At 41.4% G+C, this 21,751-nt stretch overlaps 1 protein-coding gene across 2 annotated transcripts in view; it reads right to left on the minus strand.

The window, feature by feature from the left end:
- Nucleotides 1-21,751, minus strand: part of ttll7 (tubulin tyrosine ligase-like family, member 7) — a 154,494-nt gene that overhangs the window by 42,735 nt on the left and 90,008 nt on the right. For both annotated transcript variants that reach the window (XM_063012627.1, XM_063012628.1), the window contains exons 10-11: nucleotides 11,389-11,483; nucleotides 5,063-5,210 (exon numbers count right to left, since the gene is read on the minus strand). In XM_063012627.1, the coding sequence (XP_062868697.1) occupies nucleotides 5,063-5,210; nucleotides 11,389-11,483 (243 nt within the window). The remainder of the gene's footprint in view (nucleotides 1-5,062; nucleotides 5,211-11,388; nucleotides 11,484-21,751) is intronic.

Raw genomic sequence — 21,751 nt, forward strand, 5'->3', positions numbered from 1 at the left:
CTTGTGAACTGATGAATCTTGTGTAAAGAGTAACTACCGTTAAAGATGGGACATTCGATACAGAGGCTTCGAAGCTTGTTTCACTTCTGTAACACCTGCCGAGTCGACTCAGTGTATTGGAGCTTGTATTGAAGTTCCTACCCTCACGTGATTATGACATCGGAAGCTTCGAAAACGTCAATGAACCACCAGAAATGGGCAGGACTGATTCACAGCTTTCGAACTGAGGGTTTGTATGTTTCACAGAGTAGCCGCAGGCTGCAATACATTCTTAAAGCCACTATGTGTCACTCTGCTCTGATGTCCACTTTCAATGCTTCAATGAGGCTTCATCTGCCCATCACTAACTACCGTTGCTGTCATGAATGTAACCAAAACCTAATAAACAAACAAACAAACAAGGTAAATACTATGGCTAGGTTATAACAAGGGTTTTAAACCCAACCCAGCCCAGCCAAGCCAAGCCAAGCCAACTTCAATCTAACAGCCCTCAATGTGCACCAAGTGAGAGATGATACTTATACACAAGACAATTATTGAATAACAACGAACAGGTGGTGATCATGAAGAAGGTAAGGGGCGGAGGCCGAGGGAGGGGGGAACATAAACAAAAACATTAAGTCAATGTGCTCTGGAAGTCAGACAAAGCAGGAACCATGCAGGTTCCTCAAAAGCTTTGAGTTAAAAGTGAATCTTGAATTTTTTAAAAAGCTAAAAATTAAAGACTGCCTTTTAAGAAGCCTTATAACAAGGATTACACAGTAAATACTATAGCTTAGGTATAACCTATCCTAACAAGGAGTGTTTTCAGCCAAGTTATCCTCTCCAGCTTCAACCTGACAGCCCTCAACATAAACAAAGAAACGGGATACTTATCCACAAGACAATTACTGAATAACAAGAAACAGGTGGTGATCATAAAGAAGGTAAGGGTGAATTAAGAGGCAGGGACGGAGATCTAGGGAGCGTGGAGCATAAACAAAAACATTAAATCCATGTGCTCCAGGAGCCAGCAAAGCTGGAACCATAACAGTTCCTAAAAAGCCACCTCCTTGTTTCTACACTCTCTGTCCATTTTATCAGCTCCACTTACCATATAGAAGCACTTTGTAGTTCTACAATTACTGACTGGAGGCCATCTGTTTCTCTACATACCTTTTAACCTGCTTTCATCCTGTTCTTCAATGGTCAGGACCCCCACAGGATCACCACAGAGCAGGTATTATCTAGGTGGTGGATCATTCTCAGCACTGCAGTGACAATGACATAGTGGTGGTGTGTTAGTGTGTGTTGTGCTGGTATGAGTGGATCAGACACAGCAGCGCTGCTGGAGTTTTTAAATACCGTGTGCACTCACTGTCCACTCTATTAGACACTCCTATCTATTGCTGCTGTTTGAGTTGGTCATCTTCTAGACCTTCATCAGTGGTCACAGGACGCTGCTCACAGGGCGCTGTTGGCTGGATATTTTTGGTTTGTGGACTTTTCTCAGTCCAGCAGTGACAGTGAGGTGTTTAAAAACTTCAGCAGCGCTGCTCTGTCTGATCCACTCATACCAGCACAACACACACTAACACACCACCACCATGTCAGTGTCAGTGCAGTGCTGAGAATCATTCACCACCTAAATAATACCTGCTCTGTGGTGGTACCGGAGAGTCCTGACCATTGAAGAACAGCATGAAAGGGGGCTAACAAAGCATACAGAGAAACAGATGGACTACAGTCAGTAATTGTAGAACTTCAAAGTGCTCCTATATGGTAAATGGAGCTGATAAAATGGACAGTGAGTGTCAAAACAAGGAGGTGGTTTTAATGTTATGGCTGATCGGTGTACAGTGGTACCTTGTAACTCAACGCCCCCTAAACTCAAAATCTTTAAAACTCGACACACGTTGTGTGAGTTCTTAAGGGTTTGGGCAGGGGTGTACACAGGGAGTGATGGAGGTCACAGCTCTGGGGAAGAAGCTGTTCCTCAACCTGCTAGTCTGAGTTTTTATAGTCCTGTATCTCCGTCCTGAAGGCAGAGGGACAAACAGTCTGTGTCCTGGGTGGATGGGATCTGTAGTAATGTCCAGAGTCCAGGTTTGGGAGTGGACTTGCAGTTCCACAGGTTCATGGAATGCATTAACAGGTTTCCTGTACATCCTTATGGGAAAAAATACCTTGAAACTCGACGCCACTTCCAGAACCAATTGACGTCGAGTTTTAAGGTACCGCTGTAGATGTAAAAACTGTCCCAAATTTGTAAGAACAACAATATTTCTAAACATTTTCTAACTTCTAATGGGATAGAGTAGCTTGTTACTACCCCCCAGGAAACAAAAACACACAATGGTAGGGGGTGGAAAGAGGATCCGACTCGGTCGGACCCTTGTCGACAAACAACATCATCAAACGACTGGTTAGCTAGCCCATTAAAGGTCTTTTAAATGAAGTCGTGGACCCAGAGACGGAACAAAAGGGCCGGAAGAAAAAAACGCCCTCTCCTTTCCACTTGTTAATACGAAGAGCAGATTCATAATTCATATGGATTTAACTCCCACTTCGCCATTTTAATACATCAAAAACTGTAATTGTGAAAAGGTCAGCCGGTCAATTTCCAGAGAAGCAGCGGGGTGCCTCCAATTACAGCCGCTGATCTTCGCTAAACACTAGAACACGCTCGCTCGCTCGAGCCCTCCAATCCCACGCTCTCACACTCTCGTGCACTTCTCGCCCCGGCCTTTCAAAGTACCACCCACCCGAGGCGATTTTGAATCCATTCATTGCTTCGGATCACAAAGAAGCCTGGTCAAAAGACCAATTGAGGAAATGCCAATATTTTAAAAAGTTTGAAATCTATCGCCCCGATGAATAATAAATAATAGTAATTAAATACAGTGGTACCTTGAAAAGACATTGAGTTTCAAGGTATTTTTCCCATAAGGATGTATGGAAAACCTGTTAATGCGTTCCATGGTCCCGTGGAAGTGCATCTATTTTAGGCTCGTAAAATAATGGGGTTGTTTTTGACACTTATACACTGCAAATAATACAAGAATTCTTTGTTATTGTTTCCTTATGCTTCTTAATCGTGGAGATGCTTGGCCTTGGAATACCGTACTCCATTCAGTAAAGGCGCATTCACATGAGAAGTCAGTCTGTAAATGCACTTTACTAAAGGAATACGGTATTACAAGATCAAGCATCGCCATGATTAGGAAGCATAAGGAAACAATAAAGAAGTAAAGACAAAGTGCAAGTTTTATTGTATTTTTATACAGTGGTACCTTGAAACTCAACGTTAATTGGTTTTGGGAGTGGCGTTGAGTTTAAAAGGCGGTAAGTTTCAAGGTATTTTTTCCCATAAGGATGTATGGGAAACCTGTTAATACATTCCATGTTCCCATGGACTTTACTATATTTTAGGCTAATGTAAAATAATGGGGTTGTTTTTGACACTTATACACTGAAAATAAAACAAATATAATGTAAAACACTGAAATAAAAAGCTGATTCTTACAATTTCTCAGCACCTCAAGCTGTAACACAAGTTTAAAAGTGAAACAGGAGGAAAATCCAGCTAAACACAGATACATGTGGACGCTTTCAAAGTGGATTCGACAGTTATTCCACACAAATGCAGTTTCGTCTCATATTCACACTTTGATGACGTTTTACCGCACCGCTCAAGCCGAGCGCTGAACAAAGCGGCTGTTCATTGTTAATTTGAAATGAAATGCATACATATTTTTAAAAAGGTGAACACGTTGAGTTTAGGGGTACAAATTTCTCGATGAAAGACGTTGAGTTTCAAAGATTTTCATTTAGGGGACGTCGAGTTACAAGGTACCACTGTAATAATTTTTAACTGTTTTACATAGACTTATTGTACTAAAACAACGAGTGAGGAATTTCATTAGTGGAGAGAACTTATGAGCAGTAATAATTATGAGAAGTTTAGTGTTCCTGTGTCGTTCTTTTAGTATATTAATCCATGTTGAGCCTTTTTTTTACAATATGTGTTTTAAACTCGGAAAAGCTGATTCTCACAATTTCTCAGAACCCCCAGCTATAACACAGATTCGTCTCATATTCGCACTTTGATGACGTTTCACCGCACAGCTCAAGCTGAGCGCTGAACAAAGCAACTGTTCATTGTTAATTTGAAAGTAAATAAATACAACCTCAAATCGGAAAAAGTTGGGACAGCATGGAAAATGCAAATAAATTAAAAATGCAGTGTTCCTTACATTTACTTTTATTTGATTGCAGACAGTTTGAACCCAAGATATATTTTGTCTGCTCAACTTCATTTAATTTATTAATAAACTTCCATTTCTGAATTTCAGGCCTGCAACACATTCCAAAAAAAGTTGGGACGAGGGCAATTTAGAGCTAGTAATGAGGTGAAAAAACTAAATAATGATGTGATTCCAAACAGGTGATTGTAATCATGGTTTGGTACAAAAGCAGCATCCAGGAAAGGCTGAGTCTTTGATGAGCAAAGATGATCAGAGGATCTCCAGTTTGTCAACAAATGTGTGAGAAAATGATTAAAATGTTGAAAGATTAGAAGGGGTTTGCATATTTTTCCCTCTACAGTGCATAATATCATTAAACAATTCATGGAATCAGGAGGAATTTCAGTGTGTAAAGGCCAAGGGTGCAAGCTTAAGCTGAACGCCCGTGATCTTCCATCCCTCAGACGGCACTGCATCAAGAACCGCCACTCAACAATAGCTGATATAACTACATGGGTGAGGGATTACTTTGCTAATCCTTTGTCAAGCACTACAATACAGAGTTACATGCACAAATACCACTTAAAACTTTACTGTGCAAAAAAAAGCCTTATGTTAACCATGTCCCCAAGTGGAGTCGACTTCTCTGGGCTCGGAGGCATCTAGGATGGACCATCACACAGTGGAAATGTGTATTGTGGTCAGATGAATCAGCATTCCAGGTCTTTTTCGGAAAAAATTGAGTTTAGGGGACGTTGAGTTACAAAGTATCACTGTATTGTACTGATGGCTTGAACGCCAATGCACTTAAAGAACGGAAATAATATAAACCTCACCAGCTCTTCCTTTCTCCTCTCCAACATGAGGCGCTGCTTTTCCCACTCGGACGAACCCGCTGCGAGTTTTTTCATGGTGCCCTGGCCGTAGAGGCGTCGTTGCGCCTCGGCCTTCTGCTGAGCCAGGTTACGCCGCTTATCACTCGCTCTATAGGGGGAAAAAAAAGAAAAAGTTAGGGCCGGGACCAACTTCAAACTCACGTACATCAGCAGATTTTGTAATACAGCTTGGTTTGAAATACTCCACACCATTTTTTCATTACTCGCTGGCCCTTTAAATTTGCTGTTGTGCCGAGGCCGCCTAGGGTCAGCGGTTGTCCTGAATTCGGAGTCTCATTTTTTTTTTTCCAACCTTTCAAATTGTACACACACAACACCGGGAGAAAATCCCACCGCTCAGTTGTATTACTTTTTCCGCTCGCTCGAGAGGTCAAGCTAGCTTTCCGGAATGAGGGAAACAGGAGTCGGTGGGTCGCTCGGGCACCGAGGATATACGCTGCCTGTTTAATGGCACAATGCGTCGGCTGTCAGGCCGGATCGACTCTCGGCCCGAGCTCAGCGGGGCCGCGCTGAACGTCTGGAGAGGCTAGACGGGATTCGATGTGACAGTGAAATCGCGATACATCTTTGTTCGTTTACTCCTGAAACGCGATCTCGTGAGCCGGTGAGCCGCAGTGCCTTTACATCCTGATGTAGTGCCGCTGCTGCCGAAGGACTATATTTAGAGCACGAGTGGAGGGGTTGAGTCCGAGCTTGGAGGTCAGGTCTGTGATGATCAATCAGCCTGGACTGTGCCTGATACCTGGGGACTGTTAGCTCAGCGCGCACACACAAGAAGTGGGTTCTACACACAGTACGCTGGATATAAATCGCCAGTTTTTTAGCTGATGGTGTTTATATGACAGTAATTAATGGTCAGGTTCCACAATCTATTTTTATGAACTGGAAAATATGGAGTAAATCTAATTATGGTGCATTTGATGTTAATTGTAACTGTCTGTCACCTCTCTTAAATCATGAATTATATCTAACCGTGTTTTATAGTTGTTTAATAATGTAGCTAGTACACTTTTTATTTATTTTCTAATTAAAAGTATAGCTATTTTATATATACAGTGTATCACAAAAGTGAGTACACCCCTCACATTTCTGCAGATATTTAAGTATATCTTTTCATGGGACAACACTGACAAAATGACACTTTGACACAATGAAAAGTAGTCTGTGTGCAGCTTATATAACAGTGTAAATTTATTCTTCCCTCAAAATAACTCAATATACAGCCATTAATGTCTAAACCACCGGCAACAAAAGTGAGTACACCCCTAAGAGACTACACCCCTAAATGTCCAAATTGAGCACTGCTTGTCATTTTCCCTCCAAAATGTCATGTGATTTGTTAGTGTTACTAGGTCTCAGGTGTGCATAGGGAGCAGGTGTGTTCAATTTAGTAGTACAGCTCTCACACTCTCTCATACTGGTCACTGAAAGTTCCAACATGGCACCTCATGGCAAAGAACTCTCTGAGGATCTTAAAAGACGAATTGTTGCGCTACATGAAGATGGCCAAGGCTACAAGAAGATTGCCAACACCCTGAAACTGAGCTGCAGCACAGTGGCCAAGATCATCCAGCGTTTTAAAAGAGCAGGGTCCACTCAGAACAGACCTCGCGTCGGTCGTCCAAAGAAGCTGAGTGCACGTGCTCAGCGTCACATCCAACTGCTGTCTTTGAAAGATAGGCGCAGGAGTGCTGTCAGCATTGCTGCAGAGATTGAAAAGGTGGGGGGTCAGCCTGTCAGTGCTCAGACCATACGCCGCACACTACATCAAATTGGTCTGCATGGCTGTCACCCCAGAAAGAAGCCTCTTCTGAAGTCTCTACACAAGAAAGCCCGCAAACAGTTTGCTGAAGACATGTCAACAAAGGACATGGATTACTGGAACCATGTCCTATGGTCTGATGAGACCAAGATTAATTTGTTTGGTTCAGATGGTCTCAAGCATGTGTGGCGGCAATCAGGTGAGGAGTACAAAGATAAGTGTGTCATGCCTACAGTCAAGCATGGTGGTGGGAATGCCATGGTCTGGGGCTGCATGAGTGCAGCAGGTGTTGGGGAGTTACATTTCATTGAGGGACACATGAACTCCAATAAGTACTGTGAAATACTGAAGCAGAGCATGATCCCCTCCCTCCGGAAAATGGGTCGCAGGGCAGTGTTCCAGCATGATAATGACCCCAAACACACCTCTAAGACGACCACTGCTTTATTGAAGAGGCTGAGGGTAAAGGTGATGGACTGGCCAAGCATGTCTCCAGACCTAAACCCAATAGAACATCTTTGGGGCATCCTCAAGCGGAAGGTGGAGGAGTGCAAAGTCTCGAATATCCGCCAGCTCCGTGATGTCGTCATGGAGGAGTGGAAAAGCATTCCAGTGGCAACCTGTGAAGCTCTGGTAAAGTCCATGCCCAGGAGAGTTAAGGCAGTTCTGGGAAATAATGGTGGCCACACAAAATATTGACACTTCAGGAACTTTCACTAAGGGGTGTACTCACTTTTGTTGCCGGTGGTTTAGACATTAATGGCTGTATATTGAGTTATTTTGAGGGAAGAATAAATTTACACTGTTATATAAGCTGCACACAGACTACTTTTCATTGTGTCAAAGTGTCATTTTGTCAGTGTTGTCCCATGAAAAGATATACTTAAATATCTGCAGAAATGTGAGGGGTGTACTCACTTTTGTGATACACTGTATATATATATATTTTCTTTATGCATTGTCTCCCCTTTTTTGCGTCCTCTCCACCAATGCCGATCCCTGCTCTGACTGAGGAGAACGAAGCTAACCCACGCCCCCTCCGACACATGGGCAGCCTGCCGTATGCATCTTATCACCTACACTTTGACGAGTGCAGTGCAGCTCAGCGTTGTGTACGGAGAGACACACCCCGAGAGCACTCTTTTCTCATCTCTGTGCAGGCGCCATCAATCAGCCAGCAGAGGTCGTAATTGCACCAGTCATGAGAGAGAGACCCTATCCGGCTTAATCCCGCCCATATCTGAACAACAGGCCAATCGTTGTTCATGTGGCCGCTCAGCCTTAGCCAGCAGGCAGAGCTGAGATTCGATACGATACGATGTATTCGAGATCCAGTTCTGGTTCCAGCTTGTGTTTTTACCGCTGCGTCACCTGAGCGGCCAAGTATAGCTATTTTTTATTTAATATTAAAGCTAGTATTGTCTTTAATACTGTAGTATAGCTAGTAATACCTAATTTAATAGTGCAACTAAAAAAATCCGAATTAGTCCAACTGGGTTTTATTTGATCAAACCTAAAAGAAAATTCACAGCTACATATTAAACTGCACCAGATGCACCACCAGCATAGATATACAATACAGTCAAACATATGTGGACATCCCCTCTAACTATTGAGTCATGTGTTTTAACCCCTTTTCTAACAAAAAAGACTCTTTTTGTGTTCAGAGAAAAGTAAAATAGACATGATTTGACAAGTTTAATGTTAAGGAACCCCACTGTCCAACACAAAGCCATGACCATAAACGCCACTGAACGCTTTTGGAATGAAATGGAATATTGATTGGGAGCCAAGCCTTCTTTCCGACAACAATGCCTGACCTGATAAATGTTCTTTATGGGCACAAAGTTCAAAAGCACACTCTTGAGGAATGCTTTTCTAACAGAGTAGAGGGTATAATGGCGGTAAGGGAAGTGGGTATTTTTCATATTATGGTTCTTATGGTTTTGTGCACATATTTTGTTCTTTATTTTTTATTTGTTGATGCATGCTCAATAATCCAGATACACGAATCCACAAAGTTGAATCAGTTCATCTGGACACAAGTTTGTTGTAGAGATACGTTTCGTCACTCAATCCGAATTACTTCTTCAGTCTGAGCTGGTGGTGGATACCCCGACCTTATATGCAGCCGATTTGCATAACGACTGATCACTACCCATTGCATAACAATGGAACCGGTGATCAGGTCCATATGCAAATCACAATGACCATTAATTACAATGGATGAGCAGATGTGGATTTAATGATGAAGATGTTTTATCCCTAAATAATCATTTAAGGATTTAATGTTTAATGATGAAGATGTGCAGATCCTTGACAAGGAGGAACGCTGGTTTGAACGGGGAGTCAAAGAGGCCATCTATGTGAAGAGGGAACGACCATCCCTGCACCAGGAAGGGGGCCTGAGAGTACATCTCTCACCATCTTACAATGCCGTAATAGGAGCTATACCCCAATCATATGTGAAAGGCACTCATGACCATTGTAATTAATGGTCGTTGTGATTTGCATATGGACCTGATCACCGGTTCCATTGTTATGCAATGGACGGTAATCAGTCGTTATGCAAATCGGCTGCATATAAGGTCGGGGTATCCACCACCAGCTCAGACTGAAGAAGTCATTCGGATTGAGTGACGAAACGTATCTCTACAACAAACTTGTGTCCAGATGAACTGATTCAACTTTGTTTATTTTTTATTATTAAATAATTGCTATGTCATGGCTACTTTAGCACAATTACAGTTGTTATATTTACATTATAAGTATATTATTTATATATAGGGTCCTACTAAATTCACGAGAAAAAATTTGCTTAATTTCATGGACCTTGTTTTTCAAAAATCACAGATTTCACAGATTAATAAAGAAAAGCGCCACATTTCCCACCAGTCAATTTCATAAACTGAATGATAAAATAAATAAAAGCTACAATACATGGCACAGTCTACTCTAACGGTTAAATGTGAACCTAGAACATCCAGCGAAATTCTCGTCCGTGTTTTGACACACACCCCTCTGCGTCCACAGAATTGGTGACCTGAGTTGTGTTTTTAGCTGCTTTACACTTCGACATCTTGGACATTTTGACTAAACGACTGCTAACTGAATTGCCATAGGATTGTTAAGACCGCCTCATAATGCAAACTAAGCAGTAAACATGAGGCACTGTAGTCCATCTGTTTCTCTACATACCTTTTTTAGCCTGCTTTTAGTCTGTTCTTCAGTGATCAGGACCCCCACAGGACCACCACAGAGCAGGTATTATTTAGGTGGCGGATCATTCTCAGCACTGCAGTGACCATCAATGGTGGTGGTGTGTTGGTGTGTGTTGTGCTGGTATGAGTGGATCAGACACAGCAGTACCGCTGCTGGAGTTTTTAAATACCGTGTCCACTCACTGTCCACTCTATTAGACACTCCTACCTAGTTGGTCCACCTTGTAGACGTAAAGTCAGAGACGATCGCTCATCTATTGCTGCTGTTTGAGTTGATCATCTTCTAGACCTTCATCAGATGTCACAGGACGCTGCCCACGTGGCGCTGTTGGCTGGATATTTATTGGTTGGTGAGCTATTCTCAGTCCAGCAGTGACAGTGAGGTGTTTAAAAACTCCATCAGCATTGCTGTGTCTTATCCACTCATACCAGCACAACACACACTAACACATCACCACCATGTCAGTGTCACTGCAGTGCTGAGAATGGCCCACCACCCAAATAATACCTACCCTGTGGCCTGACCATTGAAGAACAGGGTGAAAGCAGGCTAAAAAAGTATGTAGAAAAACAGATGGACTACAGTCTGTAATTGTAGAACTACAAAGTGCTTCTATATGGTAAGTGGAGCTGATAATATTGACAGTGAGTGTAGAAACAAGGAGTTGGTCATAATGTTACGCTTGACCAGTGTATATATATATATATATATATATATATATATAAAATCGGTTCGTGACTCTCCGTGCGCATTACAGATCTCTATAAGAAACCGTTTCAAGCAGTAGAGGAAACGAAATGCAATTAGGTATTGCATAACAAGAGAAATAATATCAAATGGAATAACAATCAGTTGTTGTTCAATGCAGAAAATGATTTTTGATTGTGTAAGACTGTGAAAAAAAAAAAGTAAGTGTTATCTCTGCGGGAGAGTGCACCGCTGAAGCTATGACTCGTGTATACACGTGTATCTAGAGGATTTAGCGGGTTTTAGAGAAGGTAATGCTTGAGGGATTATCCCCCACCTTTTATTGATATCTACACCTAATACACAAGACTTAATGTAAGTCCAACACTCTCACACAGACTGTAGCATGAGAAATAAAGACCGTAATCCAAAACATCAAAGAATACTGAATCCTCAACTGTGACATCGAGCCATTCAATAAAACCCAAAACATTCCAAAGCCTTTAACATCCAGGGGTGGAACATGTGATTTTCACTAAATTTTTTGCTCTCTTTTGTTTTAATGGGAATAATGAAAAGGAAGGTTATAGCTTACCTGATGTTCAGCAGTTTTAGTGCATTGAGCAAGACCCCCTTCTTTACATCGTAATCGATCTTCTGATCCGTCCCGAAACTCGGAGCTCGATTGATCTGGAATAAAACACAAACGCAAACCAAGAGTCTTTTAAGTCTCACTTTTTAAATAAACTTATATTTTTTATATGTATATATATTTATATATATATACAGTGTATCACAAAAGTGAGTACACCCCTCACATTTCTGCAAATATTTCATTATATCTTTTCATGGGACAACACTATAGACATGAAACTTGGATATAACTTAGAGTAGTCAGTGTACAGCTTGTATAGCAGTGTAGATTTACTGTCTTCTGAAAATAACTCAACACACAGCCATTAATGTCTAAATGGCTGGCAACATAAGTGAGTACACCCCACAGTGAACATGTCCAAATTGTGCCCAAATGTGTCGTTGTCCCTCATGTGTCAAGGTCCCAGGTGTAAATGGGGAGCAGGGCTGTTAAATTTGGTGTTTTGGGTACAATTCTCTCATACTGGCCACTGGATATTCAACATGGCACCTCATGGCAAAGAACTCTCTGAGGATGTGAGAAATAGAATTGTTGCTCTCCACAAAGATGGCCTGGGCTATAAGAAGATTGCTAACACCCTGAAACTGAGCTACAGCATGGTGGCCAAAGTCATACAGCGGTTTTCCAGGACAGGTTCCACTCGGAACAGGCTTCGCCAGGGTCGACCAAAGAAGTTGAGTCCACGTGTTCGGCGTCATATCCAGAGGTTGGCTTTAAAAAATAGACACATGAGTGCTGCCAGCATTGCTGCAGAGGTTGAAGACGTGGGAGGTCAGCCTGTCAGTGCTCAGACCATACGCCGCACACTGCATCAACTCGGTCTGCATGGTCGTCATCCCAGAATGAAGCTGACGCACAAGAAAGCCCGCAAACAGTTTGCTGAAGACAAGCAGTCCAAGAACATGGATTACTGGAATGCCCTGTGGTCTGACGAGACCAAGATAAACTTGTTTGGCTCAGATGGTGTCCAGCATGTGTGGCGGCGCCCTGGTGAGAAGTACCAAGACAACTGTATCTTGCCTACAGTCAAGCATGGTGGTGGTAGCATCATGGTCTTGGGCTGCATGAGTGTTGCTGGCACTGGGGAGCTGCAGTTCATTGAGGGAAACATGAATTCCAACATGTACTGTGACATTCTGAAACAGAGCATGATCCCCTCCCTTCGAAAACTGAGCCTCATGGCAGTTTTCCAACAGGATAACGACCCCAAACACAACCTCCAAGATGACAACTGCCTTGCTGAGGAAGCTGAAGGTAAAGGTGATGGACTAAACCCAATTGAGCACCTGTGACGCATCCTCAAGTGGAAGGTGGAGGAGTTCAAGGTGTCTAACATCCACCAGCTCCATGATGTCATCATGGAGGAGTGGAAGAGGATTCCAGTAGCAACCAGTGCAGCTCTGGTGAATTCCATGCCCAGGAGGGTTAAGACAGTGCTGGATGATAATGGTGGTCACACAAAATATTGACACTTTGGGCACAATTTGGACATGTTCACTGTGGGGTGTACTCACTTATGTTGCCAGCCATTTAGACATTAATGGCTGTGTGTTGAGTTATTTTCAGAAGACAGTAAATCTACACTGCTATACAAGTTGTACACTGACTACTCTAACTTATATCCAAGTTTTATTTCTATAGTGTTGTCCCATGAAAAGATATAATGAAATATTTGCAGAAATGTGAGGGGTGTACTCACTTTTGTGATACACTGTATATATATATATATATATATATATTTTTTTTTTTTTTTTTTTTTTATTAATAAACTTGCCCACAGCAGTTTTGAGTTTTTTTTGTTTTTTTTGTAGTTTTGTCTATTTTTAGCCCAACAAATCATACATCGTTTTTGAAATACATCAAGGTACTTATGTATTTTATCTTTATATGTTTAAATAATATAGTAATTTAAATGATATGTATACAGAATTGATGTATGTATGCTAACACAATATCACAATATTAGGAAGGTGGTCAGGTGTACAATCTTATATATATGACCACCTTCCAAATATTGTGTTGGTCCCCGTTTTGCTGCCAAAACAGCCCTGACCCGTCGAGGCATGGACTCCACTAGACCCCTGAAGGTGTCCTTTGGTATCTGGCACCAAGATGTTAGCAGCGGTTCCTTTAACTCCTGTAAGCTGCGAGGTGGGGCATCAATGAGCCTTGGCCGCCCATGACCCTGTCGCCGGTTTACCTCTGTTCTTTCCTTGGACCACTTTAGATAAATACTGACCAAACTCTGATCAAACTCGCTCAAATCCTTACGCTTGCCCATTTTTCCTGCTTCTAACACATCAACTTTGAGGATGAAATGTTCACTTGCTGCGTAATATATCCCACCCACTAACAGGTGCCGTGATGAAGAGATAATCAGTGTTATTCACTTCACCTGTCAGTGGTCTTAATGTTATGCAGGGTCGGTGTATATAAATGTATTTATAAATATATGAATATACTATATATAAAACATATTTAATCAATTCTTTTTGAGCATTTTTTTCCTTTGTTTCCAGCCCCACCCACAATCGAGAAGGGGTGAGGCTGTCACGTACCCTGTCTGACGTGCACAGACGCCAACAGCTTCTTTTAACCTGCTGAAAACCCCGCACTGCCATCCACTGTCCCCATGCAGGTCCCTCCCCCTACAGACACACAGTCAAATGTGTGTGTAGGTGCCCTGCCGGCTGATAGCAGAGCTAAGATTCGAACTCAAGGGCTTGAGATCCCAGCATTGTTGGGCTAGTGTGTTTTATCGTTGTGCCACCCAAGCACCTGATTTAAAAATATTAAAAGTAAAATGAAGTGATTCTATTAAGTCACAACTTCCAATTGTGACTGAATACAACACAAGCAAATGAGGGTTAAGGGTCTTGTTTAGGGGTCCAACAGTGTCTACTTGTTGATGGTGGGGTTTGAATCAGCAACATTCTAATCACTAGTCCAGTACCTTAACCACTAAATAATGTTAAATGTTGTTAACACAACAATATTATTATTATTCTGCTTTATTTTTGCTGTTGGTAATCTCTTATTATGCCTAATTTATAAAATAAACATTATCATAGGTGTGTATGTATAAGGAAATTATAAAAGGTTTGGTATCATACACAGTTGCAGATGTCCGCAGGGGGTCTTGGAACGTTTCCCCCGAGGATAAGCGTGCGACTATTATAACATAGTGTGTTCAGCAAATATTGCAGCGTTTAAAAACCGCTGACACATTATCTTCCAATTTAATAAGATAAAGTGTCTTTAATTTTAGCAGACTGGCTTATATACACATCATATATCTACTGAACATATGTATGTTTACAAAAGACCTCAAAGAATATGAATATTTATGAGTTGTGATGAAAATAACCTGTCAAAAAAATAGACTTCAGTGTAAAGTTTTAACGATGCCAGCCTGTAAGTGAAACACTAAACGATTTCATATTAACTACATAGCAGAGATGTTCACAAGTCACAAAATACAAGTCTTTAAGTGTTTAAGCTAGATATCAAGTCAAGTCACGAGTCACAAATGTTTAGGCTAGAGTCCAAGCCAAGTCATGAGTCTTAGGCAAGGGTTACTTCAAGTCATGTCACGACTCTTTATGCTAGAGTCCAAGCCAAGTCATGAGTCTTTGTCTAGAGTTCAAGGCAAGTCACGAGTCTTTATGCGGGAGTCCAAGCCAAGTCACGATCTTAGGCTGGAGTTCAAGTCAAGTCACTAGTCTTTATGCTAGAGTCCAAGCCAAGTCATGAGTCTTAGGCAAGGGTTCATTCAAGTCAAGTCACGACTGTTTAAGCTAGAGTCCAAGCCAAGTCATGAGTCTTAGGCAAGGGTTCATTCAAGTCAAGTCACGACTGTTTAAGCTAGAGTCCAAGCCAAGTCATGAGTCTTAGGCAAGGGTTCATTCAAGTCAAGTCATGACTCTTTATGCTAGAGTCAGATGTAAATGTTAATGTACGTACAAGTCTTTATGCAAGAGTCCAAGCCAAGTCATGACCTTAGGCTGGAGTTCAAGTCAAGTCTCAAGTCTTTAGGCTAGATTCCAAGTAATTATACAAGTCTTTAGGTCAGAGTCCAAGTCAAGTCACGAGTCTTAATGCTAGAGTCCAAGTCCAGTCACAAGTCTTTGACTAGAGTTCAAGGCAAGTCACGAGTCTTTATGCGGGAGTCCAAGCCAAGTCATGAGTCTTAAGCAAGGGTTCATTCAAGTCAAGTCACGACTGTTTAAGCTAGAGTCCAAGCCAAGTCATGAGTCTTAGGCAAGGGTTCATTCAAGTCAAGTCACGACTCTTTATGCTAGAGTCCAAGCCAAGTCATGAGTCTTAGGCAAGGGTTCATTCAAGTCAAGTCATGACTCTGTACAAGTCTTTATGCAAGAGTCCAAGCCAAGTCATGACCTTAGGCTGGAGTTCAAGTCAAGTCTCAAGTCTTTAGGCTAGATTCCAAGTAATTATACAAGTCTTTAGGTCAGAGTCCAAGTCAAGTCACGAGTCTTAATGCTAGAGTCCAAGTCCAGTCACAAGTCTTTGACTAGAGTTCAAGGCAAGTCACGAGTCTTTATGCGGGAGTCCAAGCCAAGTCATGAGTCTTAAGCAAGGGTTCATTCAAGTCAAGTAACGACTCTTTATGCTAGAGTCAGATGTAAATGTTAATGTACAAGTCTTTATGCGAGAGTCCAAGCCAAGTCATGACCTTAGGCTGGAGTTCAAGTCAAGTCTCAAGTCTTTAGGCTAGATTCCAAGTAATTATACAAGTCTTTATGTCAGAGTCCATGTCAAGTCACGAGTCTTAATGCTAGAGTCTAACTCAAGTCACAAGTCTTTGTCTAGAGTTCAAGGCAAGTCACGAGTCTTTATGCGAGAGTCCAAACCAAGTCACGATCTTAGGCTGGAGTTCATTCAAGTCAAGTTACGAATCTTTATGCTAGAGTCCAAGCCAAGTCATGAGTCTTTATGCTAAAGTCCAAGTCAGGTCACAACTCTTCAGGCTAGAGTCCAAGCCAAGTCACAAGTCTTTAGGCTAATGCCAAGTCACGAATCTTAGGCTAGATTCCAAATAATGTTTTTAAGTATTTAGGCTAGAGTCCAAGTCTAGTCACAAGTCAAAACCAAGTCAAGACTCTTTAGGCTGGCATCTAAGTCAAGTTACAATTTTTAAAGCTAGAGTCCAAGTCCGTTCACAAGTCTTTAGGCTAGAGTTCAGGTAAGGTCACAAGCCTTTAAGCTGAAGTCCAAGTTGAGCTGACAAGTCTTTAGGCTAGGTTCCAAGTAATGTTACAAGTTTATTTAGGCTAGAATCCAAGTCAAGTCATGAGTCTTTAGGCTCAAGTCCAAGCCAAGTCACAAGACTTTATGCTAGTATCCAACCAAGTAAGGTCACAAGGCTTTAGACTAGAGTCCAAGATAAGTCACAAGTCTTTAGGCTAGAGTCCAAGTCAAGTCGCAAGTCTTAGGCTAGATTCCAAATAATGTTTCAAGTCTTTAGGCTAGAGTCCAAGTCTAGTCACAAGTCTAAACTAAGTCAAGAGTCTTACAAGTTTAAGAGCTAGAGTCCAAGTCCGTTCACAAGTCTTTAGGCTAAAGTCCAAGTCGAGCTGGCGAGTCTTTAGGCTAGAGTTCAAGTCAAGCTGACGAGTCTTTAAGCTAGAGTCCAAATCAAGTCACGAGTCCAAGTCAAGGCACAAGTCTTTAGGCTAGAGTACAAGTCAAGAGTATTTGGGCTACAATCCAAATCCAATCACAAGTTTTTTAGGCTAAAGTCCAAGTCAGAAGTCAAAAGTATTCGGGCTACAGTCCAAATCAAATCACAAGTCTTTAGGCTAAAGTCCAAGTAAAGTCACAAGTCTTTAGACTAGAGACCAAGTCAAGTGACAAGTCTTTAGGTTAAAATTTAAGTTATAAATCTTTAGGCTACAGTTCTAGTCAAGTCACAAGTATTTAGACTAGATAGAAGTCAAGTAAGGATTCTTTAGACTAGACTCCAAGTCATGTTACAAGTCTTTAGGCTAGAGTCCAAGTCTTGAGTCTTTAGGCTAGAGTCCAAACTAAGTCAAGAGACTTTAGGCTAGATTCCAAGTAATGTTACAATGTTATATATATTAAATTATACAACAGTTAGTTCCGACCTTACAATCTGATTGGTTGAGAAGCGTTCTAATCGTGCTGATATTCGTGATAACAGCACGGCCTTTTCACACCACAACTGTATTACTCCGCTGACGCGTTGCCAGTAACGACAAACTTCATGCACACAAACGCGCACGCAGGCGACACAGACTTTTTTCCCGATCGCGTTTTAAATCCGTTATCTGATATACAATCTAGTGCACTGTGTAGGGAACATAAATCAATTGTCTAATATACTGTCTATTGCACCATGTAGTGAACATGAATGCGTTATCTGATATACAATCTAGTGCACTGTGTAGGGAACATAACCAATTGTTTAATTCACTATCTAGTGCACTATGTAGGGACCATAAATCCGTGATCTGATACACAATCTAGTGCACTATGTAGGGAACATTAATGTGTTTGTAACGCGAACAGTTAGCTTAATAGCCCAGTTAGCAGCTCCTAAAAGTTCTGTTATCACCCATATCCTTTGGTGTGTGCGAGAGGTTTTTTATTTCTTTTTTTCCCTTCGGAGGTTCTTGCCTTTTTCTTCTTGTTCTTCTTACCTCCCTAAAATGAGTTTTTGCAACTTGGGATGTCTGCTTTGTAGTGTTAAACTTTATATTCGTTGTGGAACTACTTTTTGGTGGAAGGTATTGTCAATATTAAAGCATATTTATTATGAAATTCAGGGCTTCTTTGATTTATTTTCTTTCTTTATTTTGTAAAAACTGTTGTATAAAAGCAATAGAACACTTGAGGTCGTGTGTTATTCGCGATAACACACTCCTTCTCGTGTTCTATTGCTTAAATAGCTTGACCCTATACTGTATACTGTATATACTCAAGTGTCACTTTTTCTTTTTCCCTCCAACATCCTTCCTTATATCCCACTGAGAAGTGTTGTTTCTATTTCAGTTTTTTTCCTGCAAAAAGAATCCACTATATCTGGAGAGTGGATTGGGTTTACTGCTAATGAAGGGAACCAAAGCAGTGGGTAAAGTCCCCCACACAAACCCCCCAAATCTCCCGAATTTTATAACAACCACCCGTTTCTTTTTGCAGGTAAACCGTTGTCAGACTAATGAATTCAGGTATCGTGTTATTTGTAACATGCCAAAATCGATTCTTTGCCCTGTCTCTCCAGATGGTCTGAGAGCTGCTGAGTGTAACAAAAGGACTGAAGGAGTGCACTGATTAAATTGCTGGCCATAGAAAAAAAAGCCAGCTCGAATAACAGTAGAAATGCCACTTATTTTAGCACTAGAACTGAAATGCAGCCATCTGACACATTCTTCAGGAACGTTTAGCGACTATTCCTGGTCTAGGTTTATTCTACAAGAACCTTCCTAGAAAAATAATAATAAAAAATTCTACTGGGCAAAATGAATCAACTATTTTCATGCATAGAGCTAATACATTCTTGTAAAAATATTTATTTATATTACTAACATCAACGTGTGTCATAATTATGTAAAAAATAATTTAATGGTTTCATTATTGAAATACTTCTGGACTTTACTATGGAGAAATTAGAAAGCCATGTCATAACCTTCTACATCATTAAATCAACATTGTAATATTCCTGTAAAAGAAGGAAGGTCCTGGGAGCGGTCCGGGTGGGTTTCCTCCCAAAGTCCAAAAACATACAGTCAGGTTAATTCTAGATACTACACTCACTGTTCATTTTATCAGCTCCACTTACCTTATAGAAGCACTTTGTAGTTTTACAATTACTGACTGTAGTCCATCTGTTTCTCTACATACTTTTTTAGCCTGCTTTCACCCTGTTCTTTAATGGTCAGGACCCCCACAGGACCACTACAGAGCAGGTATTATTTAGGTGGTGGATGATTCTCAGCTCTGCAGCGACACTGACATGGTTCTGGTGTGTTAGTGTGTGTTGTGCTGGTATGAGTGGATCAGACACAGCAGCGCTGCTGGAGTTTTTAAATACCGTGTCCACTCACTGTCCACTCTATTAGACACTCCTACCTAGTTGGTCCACCTTGTAGATGTAAAGTCAGAGACAATCGCTCATCTATTGCTGCTGTTTGAGTTGGTCATCTTCTAGACCTTCATCAGTGGTCACAGGACGCTGCCCATGGGGCGCTGTTGGCTGGGTATATTTGGTTGGTGGAGTATTCTCAGTCCAGCAGTGACAGTGAGGTGTTTAAAAACTGCAGCAGCGCTGCTGTGTCTGATCCACTCATACCAGCACAACACACACTAACACACCACCACCATGTCAGTGTCACTGCAGTGCTGAGAATGACCCACCACCCAAATAATACCTGCTCTGTAGTGGTCCTGTGGGGGTCCTGACCATTGAAGAACAGGGTGAAAGCAGGCTAACAAAGCATACAGAGAAACAGATGGACTACAGTCGGTAATTGTAGAACTACAAAGTGCTTCTATATGGTGAGTGGAGCTGATAACATGGACAAGTAAGTGTTAAAAGATTTGGACACTATTATACAATCAACTGTGATTCAAATTCAATTATGTTAGGCAGGCTAACTTGTAAAACGGGTGTGTTTAAAAGATATACCGTGTGGTACAGGATCAGCGTACCAACAACACAAAAGGTAGGGCACTAATTACACATATTATATGTTAGAATTGTATGTGGGTTGGGATGCAGCCAAAATTTGACATTCAGTGAACGTTGAAGTACTTGTGCTGGACTGTCCTCCAGTACATAATGACTGGAAGATGGGGTAGAGTTTCTATTTGCATTTTCACTGATATTCACAATATCGGTACTTAAATGAGAGTAAAGAACTAGTTTTAATTATTTTGACTATTAAGATTATCATTTACAAGGTAAACAGATCTATAGTATTTCTTTGGCTGAGCGTTTCCAGGGACTGCAGTGCTGCATGATGCTCAAAACGTTGGGAAATCAAGACAAAAAACGGCAATCCTTCTGTAAAAAAAGGAAGGTGGTCAGGTGTACAATCTTATATATATGACCACCTTCCAAATATTGTGTTGGTCCCCGTTTTGCTGCCAAAACAGCCCTGACCCGTCGAGGCATGGACTCCACTAGACCCCTGAAGGTGTCCTTTGGTATCTGGCACCAAGATGTTAGCAGCGGTTCCTTTAACTCCTGTAAGCTGCGAGGTGGGGCATCAATGAGCCTTGGCCGCCCATGACCCTGTCGCCGGTTTACCTCTGTTCTTTCCTTGGACCACTTTAGATAAATACTGACCAAACTCTGATCAAACTCGCTCAAATCCTTACGCTTGCCCATTTTTCCTGCTTCTAACACATCAACTTTGAGGATGAAATGTTCACTTGCTGCGTAATATATCCCACCCACTAACAGGTGCCGTGATGAAGAGATAATCAGTGTTATTCACTTCACCTGTCAGTGGTCTTAATGTTATGCAGGGTCGGTGTATATAAATGTATTTATAAATATATGAATATACTATATATAAAACATATTTAATCAATTCTTTTTGAGCATTTTTTTCCTTTGTTTCCAGCCCCACCCACAATCGAGAAGGGGTGAGGCTGTCACGTACCCTGTCTGACGTGCACAGACGCCAACAGCTTCTTTTAACCTGCTGAAAACCCCGCACTGCCATCCACTGTCCCCATGCAGGTCCCTCCCCCTACAGACACACAGTCAAATGTGTGTGTAGGTGCCCTGCCGGCTGATAGCAGAGCTAAGATTCGAACTCAAGGGCTTGAGATCCCAGCATTGTTGGGCTAGTGTGTTTTATCGTTGTGCCACCCAAGCACCTGATTTAAAAATATTAAAAGTAAAATGAAGTGATTCTATTAAGTCACAACTTCCAATTGTGACTGAATACAACACAAGCAAATGAGGGTTAAGGGTCTTGTTTAGGGGTCCAACAGTGTCTACTTGTTGATGGTGGGGTTTGAATCAGCAACATTCTAATCACTAGTCCAGTACCTTAACCACTAAATAATGTTAAATGTTGTTAACACAACAATATTATTATTATTCTGCTTTATTTTTGCTGTTGGTAATCTCTTATTATGCCTAATTTATAAAATAAACATTATCATAGGTGTGTATGTATAAGGAAATTATAAAAGGTTTGGTATCATACACAGTTGCAGATGTCCGCAGGGGGTCTTGGAACGTTTCCCCCGAGGATAAGCGTGCGACTATTATAACATAGTGTGTTCAGCAAATATTGCAGCGTTTAAA

Source organism: Trichomycterus rosablanca, chromosome 17 (assembly GCF_030014385.1).
Source record: "Trichomycterus rosablanca isolate fTriRos1 chromosome 17, fTriRos1.hap1, whole genome shotgun sequence".
Taxonomy (NCBI): Eukaryota; Metazoa; Chordata; class Actinopteri; order Siluriformes; family Trichomycteridae; genus Trichomycterus; species Trichomycterus rosablanca.